The sequence below is a fragment of the Bidens hawaiensis genome, unplaced genomic scaffold (assembly GCF_021521415.1).
Source record: "Bidens hawaiensis isolate Kalapana, Puna unplaced genomic scaffold, B.hawaiensis_p1.1 tig00023612_1, whole genome shotgun sequence".
NCBI classification, from domain to species: Eukaryota; Viridiplantae; Streptophyta; class Magnoliopsida; order Asterales; family Asteraceae; genus Bidens; species Bidens hawaiensis.
The window spans coordinates 225,731-235,678 of record NW_027493699.1 but is presented as its reverse complement, the minus strand read 5'-3'; the positions used below and the strand labels follow the sequence as shown (position 1 = coordinate 235,678).

General features: G+C 40.9%; 1 protein-coding gene across 1 annotated transcript; it reads left to right on the top strand.

Moving 5' to 3' along the window:
- The first annotated feature begins 4,682 nt into the window (after positions 1 to 4,682).
- On the top strand, positions 4,683 to 8,594 carry LOC143567730 (uncharacterized). Its single transcript, XM_077054070.1, has 5 exons — positions 4,683 to 5,250; positions 5,367 to 6,074; positions 6,317 to 6,552; positions 6,925 to 7,257; positions 8,133 to 8,594. Exons 1-5 carry the CDS (start codon positions 4,683 to 4,685, stop codon positions 8,592 to 8,594), a joined length of 2,307 nt encoding a protein of 768 aa, XP_076910185.1.
- Positions 8,595 to 9,948: the final 1,354 nt, after the last annotated feature.

The following is a 9,948-nucleotide window of genomic DNA, read 5'->3' as shown; positions in this document are numbered from 1 at the left end:
GGGCTCTTAGAGCAGTAAATTTTGATCTAATGTCCGCCGGTAAAAATCGGGTAGTTCAATTTCACGAGCTAGAAGAACTAAGAGCACTGACCTATGAAAACTCCTGGTCTTACAAAGAAAAAACTAAATGTATTCACGATGCCCATTTGAAAGGAAACAAAAAGTTTCAAGTTGGCGATCGGGTACCGTTATATAACACATGTTTACCTCTTTTCCCAGGAAAACTGAAATCTCGTTGGACAGGTCTATACATAATTGAATCTGTTTTTGATTATGAAACAGTTGAGATTTCAAATTCTGACGGCCACAAGTTCAAAGCTAATGGACATCGATTAAAACCATACATCGATGGGCCATTCAGAAATGTCTCGGAGGTGGTAATCCTCCTCCAAAACCAATGAACATACTGGAAGTAGGATCTGGCCTAGACCCTCGTTAAACCATCCCATGTAATTATGCTCCTTTGTTTTACAAAAAAAAAATATAAAAAAAATTAGTGTCACAAACATGGGGGCGTGCCTCTTGTAGCACGACCCCATGCTACATAGTGCGGGTCGGAATCTTCAGTGCAAAAGTCTCAGTCAGACCGGTTTGTAATAGAATTTTAAGGCCAAAAGCACGGGGCCATGCTTCAAGAGCACGGGGCAGTGCCTGAGAACTGCTTGGCTATAAATTGCACCTCTTACCAAATGCATGTCTTGCACAAAACCAAACACAAACACTTTCCCCTGAGAATTTACAATGCCTACTGAGATGAATAACAAAATTCCCGTTACTCATCAACCGAGGAATGAGTCACGACACATTCCAAAACCGAGCTACTCATGAAACTTCAAGAGCTCGTTAAGGAACTCACTGAAATGAATCTCCTTGCGGAGATGGGCCTTATCCAACTCATCGAGTCGGTGGAGAGCATGAAAATGAAATTACTAGACATCAACGAACAGCTCTAGTTTCAAGTCCTTTGTTTCATGTACTTTCCTCCACCCGGGCCAATAGATGGAGGAGAGCCTTTCGGTGGAATTTAGAGACAATCATCTTTATGTTATCATGTGTAATCAGGTGCGATAAGCACAAAGTTTAGGACTTTCGGGCTTCACCCGATCGAAAATTCATGTTTTAAGAAAACCGGGCTTATCCCGAATTTGTAATTAGGACTTTTAATTAATGAAAAAGTAATTTTAGGATAACCAAATTGTTCAATTAACATCTTAAATATCATTCCGAAAATTCCTATTCTCGCGTTTTGCTGAAGAATCAAAGAAAAATTTCAGTGACAAAAATCATGGGGTCATGCTTCATGAAGCACGAGGCCGTGGTCACCTTAGAATCTTCAGTATGATAAGCGCTAACTCTTTACAATTCTGTGAATCAGAAACATTTATTCCCCTAGAAGCACGGGGTCGTGCTTCACAAAGCACAGGGCCGTGCTCGACGCTCTAATCTCTATATAATGCATGCAAATTGATGTGGTCTAAAATATACATATTGTTGTACATATTTCCTATACTTTTAGTTTCTTTTGAGCCAGGTTTTTCTATTAAGTATTATTATTAATTGGTTCATTTGTGAGTTTAATGGTTTCTAGAGATTATGAGCTAAAATAAAGTGCTTTACAAAACTTGAAACCGACAAATGAATTTTTAAGCAAGTTTTGTTTATAATGATTTTCCTTTTTATTAGAATTAATTTTCTCTACTTGATATTAAATTTTAAAGAAACAAGCACACATGCTCCTTAATTAATTTAAGCTAGCAGGCTCGTAGCTCAATTATTATTAATTCTTTTTCGATGAACACTTTTATATTTATTTGTGTTTCGTTCTTGAACATGATTATTGGCTAAACCCTTTTTAGTTATCTAGGCTTGTGATGAATTTTTGTTGATTGTTTTGGACTTATCGGTTTTCGAGTTTTGTTTATGGGATTTTGATTAATTAAAGTTTTGATCACATTTATTGGATGTGTCTCATGCGTATTTATTTTTTAATTGTGTCTAAATGAATGTTTCACATGTTGCTTGATTGATTGTATTTCGATTATAGGTTGCATGTTAGGTTGTTAACTGTGTGTTTCAACTGTTTTATGGTTTATTGAGCTCATTCACCATAGAAACTGATTTTTGGCATATTATTAGAAGTTTATATTCTTACCTACTTAAATATCCGACGGGTGATAAGTTGTCGGGTTTGTCTGCGTTGTTAGGGTTTTAGGTTTAATTATCCGACATGAGGTTTGCCTATTTTTGCCTTAATTTCACTGTTTACCCGTATCCTCTAGACTGTTCATAGACCACCCCGTGTACTTAGGTGCATTGAGATAGTGAAACCGACGGGTTAGCTGTTTTCTAGGTAATTAATCATAGTTGGTGAACTGACAGGTGAGCCAATAAGCCGGTGTTTATACATGATCTCTAGGATTCCTCAGAGGTGACACCTTGAGAGTGATTAAGGATCCATTAGGTTTCCTAGGGGTTTCATATCTTTAGATTCCCGGTTCCCATAGTATTTTCCCGTAACTGATAAAAGCCCGATTCATCACAATTTGGATTTCTTGCCTAGGTAACCGTTGCTCATATTTGAATTGGCAAAATTCTTATTAGGTAATTAAATTTTCTAGTTTACTTTAATTAAATTAAGTAATTAGTTTAATTAGTTATTAGTTTTTAAAATAAAATAAATAAAAATCCCAAAACATATATTTTCTTAATTATTACCTAAAATTAGCTTTTAGAACTAGTCTCGTTAATTTAATAAGTGTCTCTAGGGTTTGATATTCTCGGTCTTCCCATAGCTATTCTACACCCGATAGGTTCACTTGCCTGTTGCTAGTGGTTTGGTTTAGGGTATTTTAGGCTTTTATTACTCGTTGTTCTTGGTCATTATTTGCTAAAATTTTATATTCCACTTTACGCACATCAAGTTTTTGGCGCCGTTGCCGGGGACACTTGGTAATAGTGAACTACTTTCTATTTGTTTTTTTTGTTAATTTGTAGTTTTAATTTTAAGTTAATTAACTAATTTTATTTTATTTATTTATTAATTGCTCATGATTGCGATTTGTACCTTGATTGTAACGTGTGTGCTTTAGGGATAAGCTTGGTCCTCATTATTTTACTTGTTTTTCAGCGTATGCGACATACACGTTCAATAGGACCACCAGAGTTCACTGCTTCTGACGAACCCGAGAGAGATTTTTGTGGGCGCCGTAAGGAGTTTCGAGATATTGCACGTGCTCTACATGAAATCAAGGTACACGTTTCTGATTCCATTTTAGATATGGGTGATGCTAACCCCCCCTAGGCGTACGGTTTACTCGAGAGCGAACGAGGGAGTTATGGGGAGACGGTCTGCTATCACACGTCCGACGATGCCCGATGCTAAAAATTGGAAGATTCCGACCAATGTCATGATTTCCATCACTATTTCTACCCTATTTCACGAACTTGAAGACGAGGACGCGCCTGGCCATCTGAACAAATTCACTCGTATTTGCTACACTTTTAATATTTCCAACGTTACTTGTGCTTCTATCTACCTTCATCTTTTTCCATTTTCTTTAGAGGGCCGTGCTTCATCATGGTTGGAAAACCTTCCCACTGGTTCCATTACTATCTGGGATAATATTCAAGCTGAATTCCTTAAGAAGTATTTTCCGCCATCTAAAGCCTCGCGTCTTCATGATCTAATTTGTTCCTTCCGCATGGACCCTAACGAGCCATACTCTTTGGCTTGGGAAAGGTTCCATAATCTGCTTACTCGATGCCCCCAACATGGTCTACTCGAATGGTCCGTCATCGAGAAATTCTATAACGGGCTGACATTTTGAGATGGAGAAAAGATTCAATACGTCAGCTGGAGGCAAAATGTTAGAGAAGCTGGATATAGATGAGTGTGAGTTGTTGTTTGATTGCTTCGCCCTAGCCGAACAGCAGGAGCCATCCGCCCAAGGTACTTCTAAAACCACAACCTCTTTTGCTCGAGGCATTTATCAGCTCTCGAATGATACTAGCATCGCGGCTTCCTTAGAGGCAATGCAGAAAGATATCCGAGAGTTGAAGAAGATTGCTCAGAAATGCGAAATCTGTCGCGTAGGGCACGACACAGTTGATTGTCCAGTCGATCAGCAGGAGAAGGTGGACTACTTGGGTAATCAGAATCAAGGAGTGAATGCCTATGGAAACTCAGGATGGAGAAATAACTCCAACTATGGTTGGAGGTCGGGAGGTAATGCTTAGGGTTTTCGGCAAGAGCAAGTTCAGGTTAGTGACCCAGAGGCAGCAGGGAGTTAGAGTGCGGGGAAGAGTAGCGGTATGGATCTGGATCTTAAGGAGCTTCTAACTAAGCAATCTACCATGCTTTCTCACCTTATTGACAGAGATTATAACGCACAACAGAGATTGGCTGAGCACGACACCCTATTAAAGAACAAGCAGTCGTCATTATTGGAGGTGTCTCTAAATATGGATGAGATGATGAAGCTAATGATACCTTATAAACACGTCGGAGCGTTTCAGGGCAGCATTGAGCTTAACCCGAAGGCACAATTGAAGGCGGTGACCACCCATAGTGGTAGAGGAGGTGATAGAGAGTAGCAGCTGGCAGATGATTAAGAGCTGGTGGACGAGGAGATAGAGATGGAGACTCCTATGAGGACGCACAAGAGGCCAGTCCCAGCAATTACATGTCAAACAGTGAGTCTCCCGCGGAGAAAATGGTTGAGAAGAAGATTGAAGAGAAGAAGAGCCCCGAAGTCGATCTTAATCGAGTTCCGTATCCTACTCGTCTTCTACGGCAAAAGTATACACAGGAACACGGACATTTCTTGGACATGCTTAAACAACTAAAAATCAATCTTCCGTTTGTCGAGGCACTCCAGCATATGCCTAAATATGCCAAATTCTTAAAAGATCTTCTTTCAAATAAGCAGAAGCTGGAGGGGATTTCGACAATATGTCTAAATGAAGGATGCTCTGCGGTAGTCCAAAACAAGCTGTCAGAGAAATTAGCAGACCCGGTACACTTAAAGATTCCGTGTTTGTTTGGCAGTTCGACTGAGAGCTACGCGTTGGCCGATTTAGGTGCTAGCATAAATCTGATGCCATATTCTCTTTATAAAAGGCTAGACCTTGGCGAGCCAGTCCCGACGCACATGAGTTTATCCTTGGCCGACCGTTCGGTCAAATATCCACGTGGAATCGTGGAAAACGTACTCGTTAAAGTCGATAAATTTTGTTTTCCCCGTGGATTTTGTAATTTCTTGACATGGAGGCTGACGATCAGGTCCCACTCATTTTGGGACGACCCTTCCTTCGTACTGCTAAAGTGCTTATTGACGTCTTCGACTGAAAAATTACACTTCATTTAGGGGAGGAGAACGTCACCTTCAATGTCGTCAAATCGATGAGGAACTCCAGTAGTCAGGACGATTCCGTTTACTTTCTTGACACGTTCATATCTCAGTTCGATCGCTGTCTTGACTACATCTCCGGGGTAGATTTGCTCAATCATGAGGACGGGGTTGATGTTCCCCCGGAGCACGACCTGAGCATTCTTGTTGGCTCAAGTCCTAAATACCCAGAGGTGTTCACAGTTGCCGATAGCACCGAGGGTCCGAAGGAGAGACCATCGATTGAGGCACCAACTTCCCTTAAGCTTAAAGAGCTACCTCCTCATTTGGAGTATGCTTTCTTGGACGGTGATGCCAATTTGCCCGTCATCATATCTTCTCAGTTAACGGATGATGAGAAGTTGAGGTTGGTTGATGTGCTCATGGCACGTAAACATGCTATTTCGTGGAAACTCATGGACATTCAAGGCATCCGCCCGAATTTTTGCACGCATAGGATACTCATGGAGGATGAATACAAGCCTGCAATCCAACCTCAGAGAAGGCTCAACCCTAACATGTCAGAAGTGGTCAAAAAGGAGGTTATCAAACTCCTCGACGCATGCCTGATCTATCCCATCTCCGATTCTTCATGGGTGAGTCCCGTTCTGGTCGTCCCTATGAAGGGAGGGATGACAGTTGTTACTAACAAATGTAACAAGCTTATTCCGACTAGGACAGTCACAGGTTGGTGGGTGTGAATCGACTACAGGAGGCTTAACGACTCTACTAGGAAAGACCACTACCCTCTTCCATTCATCGATCAGATGTTCAAGTGACTGTCGGGACAACAGTTTTACTGTTTTCTTGATGGATTTTCAGGTTATTTCCAGATCCCAGTCGCACATGAGGATCAGGAAAAGACCACATTTACATGACCATACGGTGCCTTCACGTAAAAATTCCTTTTGGGTTATGTAATGCTTCAGCTACTTTCCAGCGTTGCATGGTAGTGATATTCCATTACATGATCGAGAGTTCCATGGAGGTTTTCATGGACAATTTTTCGGTATATGGGGACTCATTCGATCAATGTCGTTCTAATCTTGAGAAGATGATGAAGCGGTGCATAGAGACGAAGTTGATGTTGAACTGGGAAAAGTGCCACTTCATGGTGACTGAAGGCATTGTGCTCGGGCACAAGATTTTGCGAGATGGTATTGAGGTAGATAGAGCTAAAATTGACACTATCAGTAGACTTCCTCCACCGACTAGTGTGAAATCCGTTTGTAGTTTTCTCGGGCATGCGGGTTTCTATCGTAGGTTCATCAGAGATTTTTCCAATATCACCCGGCCCATGACTCACTTTCTAGAGAAGGACGTCGCATTTGACTTCGATGCTAATTGTCTAATGGCGTTTGAGTTTCTCAAGGGGTAGTTGGTTAACGCCCCTATTTTAGTAGCACTTGAATGGAGCTTACCCTTCGAGTTCATGTGCGACGCTAGCGATTTTATAGTCAGGGCTGTTTTAAGTCCGCGGATGGACAGGCACTTCCATCCTATCTATTACATGAGTAAGACCCTCAATGATGCTCAGGAGAATTACACGACTATTGAAAAGGAGCTTCCAACAGTAGTCTTCGCGTTCGACAAATTCCGTTCTTATCTCGTGTTATCCAAAACCATCGTTTATATTGATCATGAGGCATTGCGATACTTGTTCGCCAAGAAATATGCCAAGCCACGCCTGATACGATGGATTCTCTTACTTTCCGAGTTTGATATTGAGATTAGAGATAAAAAGGGAGCGGAGAATGTAGCTGCGGATCACTTATCATGTCTGGAGGATCCGAAGAGGGAGGAGAATAGAGAGCATGCAATCAGGGATAAGTTTTCCCACGAGTCTTTGATGATGGTGACAATGAGATGTGTGAGAGAGAGAGAGAGCCAGTTTTGTACGTAGTGCTGAAGAGGAGGGTCTGCCATGGTTCTCCGACATTGCAAATTATCTGGCCGAAGGAGTGGTGGTCAAGGGCATGAGTTATCAACAAAGGAGGAAGTTTTTCGCAGACGCCAGCCACTACATATGGGATGCGTCATATTTGTTTCGTGTAGGCGCCGATCGAGTGTTGAGGAGATGTGTGAGTAGGGAAGAGGGCCGCAATTCTTAAGATTGTCATGAGGGTTTAACTGGAGGCCACCATGGTTCGTCTTCCAACGCTAGGAAAGTTCTAGATTCTGGCTTATATTGGCCATCGATTTACAAAGACTCACACGAGTTTGTCATACAGTATGACACATGTCAGCGCACTGGTAACATCTCCCGTAATGAGATGCCCCAAAACCCTATTCAGGTTTGTGAGGTTTTCGACGTTTGGGGCATTGATTTCATGGGTCCGTTCCCTTCTTCTCGAGGGAACTGATACAATCTCGTGGCTATAGACCATGTTTCAAGTGGGTTGAGGCTCAAGCTTTGCCCACTAACGACGCCCGAGTTGTAGTGGGATTCTTGAAGAGGTTGTTCTGTCGGTTTGGTACTCCCAAAGCCCTAATCAGTGATTGGGGCGCACATTTTTGTAATGCCCAGATGGAGAAGGAGTTGGCACGGTATGGGGTCATCTACTGGTTTTCCACCGCCTGTGCCCCATAGACGAGAGGGCAAGTGGAGAACGTAAACCAAGGAGTGAAACGACTTTTGGAGAAAACTGTCGGCAAGAACCGAAAGAACTAGTCCGACAAGTTGGATGATGCACTTTGGGCTTTCTGCACAACGTTTTAAACGCCTATTGGGACCACACCCTTTAGGATGGTTTACGGGAAAACGTGTCGGTTGAGTTAGAGCATAGAGCATATTGGGCGTTGAGATACGTTAATCTTGACCTGACCCAAGCTGCGAAAAACCGGTATCTCCAAATTCATGAGGTTGAGGAGCTGCGAGATGAGGCATACACGAGATCGTGGAGTTATAAAGAGCGTACGAAGGCATTGTATGATCGAAAGTTGAGGAAGGTGAAAGAGTTCAAGTGTAGGGATCGGGTGTTGGTTTATAATTCCCGTCCGAAGTTGTTTCCAGGTAAGCTTAGATTGAGATGGGTTGGTCCGTACACGATGAAGAAGGTATTCCCGCATGGTGTAGTTGAGTTAGTTAATCATGAGGGGAGAGCGTGGAAGGTGAACGGCCATAGGTTAAAACATTATATCGGTGTGCCGGTTGATTCGGTCGAGGAAGATGTATTTCTGCTCGACATCCCTACTTTGACTGCTTGATAGGGATAGGAATCAGGTAATACCCGAGTTTAGAGTTTGTATCATGTTGTGTTTGTTTTCCTTTATATTTGTATTTTGAGTCAGTTTTAAGTTTTTAGAGTCTGTTTAATGTCTGCTTTGGGTGCTTTGAGCTTTGTTTTGTAGGTTTGGATACTTTCGTTCATAATCAATCTCCATTCATATTGGGGCGTTCTGAGCTTATTTGATTGTAGAGTGTACCCAAAAGCTGTGACAACAAATGAAATGCTATACAGTCGTTTTATCGGAACATCACATACGTAGATCACTACCATATTACCAGGGGAGTCTGTTTCATTTTCTTTATTCTTTGTTTTTATTTTATTTTATATATACTTTATTTTTGTCTTTTTTCCTGTGGGGATGGGAAACTGACGTTTTTTTAGATTTAAAGATTTTAAAAAATTAAAAAAAAAACGAAAAAAATGAGTTATATTTCACAAAAAAGGTTAAATTTAAATAAATAAATAAATAAAAATTTCACGAAAATTCTTTTGCGTATAATGGAAAATGATATTATTGTTTAAGGTTGATCTTTTAAAACTATTATTATATATGAGATTAAATAAAAAGATAGCGCACTTAACTTGGGATGTGTCGGTAGGCCCAAATAGCTTTGAAAGGTTTCCCTTGATTATTATTAATTTACCTAATAATCCTAAACCTTGTGGGTTCTTATCTTAAGGAGGGTAGTGAAGTTGAAAATTCGATATGGCATAGCTTTTATTACCGTAATTTGACTACATTGAGGTGGTGACAATTACATGCACTTAAATTTAGCACACCGCTCTGTTTTATGGAAGTAGATAACGAGTGGTGTTGCCCGCTATGTCCATCTTTATACGAGCTTTAGATTTTAGTTATATTTTTAGGGTAAAAATGCCTAAGAGCACACTTCGAAAAAAAAAGTATGTTTTGAAAGTGTATTCCAAGAATTGGTCCAAAAAGCAGACGAAGTGAGAAACTATGTATTGTAAAATGCCAAAGAAGCATTCTGAAAAATATAAAAAGAGGCCAAAGTGCACATACTATACGGGGTCGAGAGCTTACGTGTTACCTTGGGGATGGTGACTTTGAGGATACACTATTGGGGTTCAAGGTTCTTAGTCAATAAATATTTTCTTAGGAAATATATAGGACAAAGTCCCATAGTACTTAGGACATGCTCGTACGACCTCACTTAACCTTTCATCCATCTTCCACCTAAGTGCATTTTCTTCCTACCATTAAAGGTTTTTTTAGCTTACGGTGATAGGTTGAACCAGCCTGTTTCAACTTGGTTTTAATTGTCTCGATGATGCTTGAGATGGGGGTAAGCAGATCTATAACTCTCTAG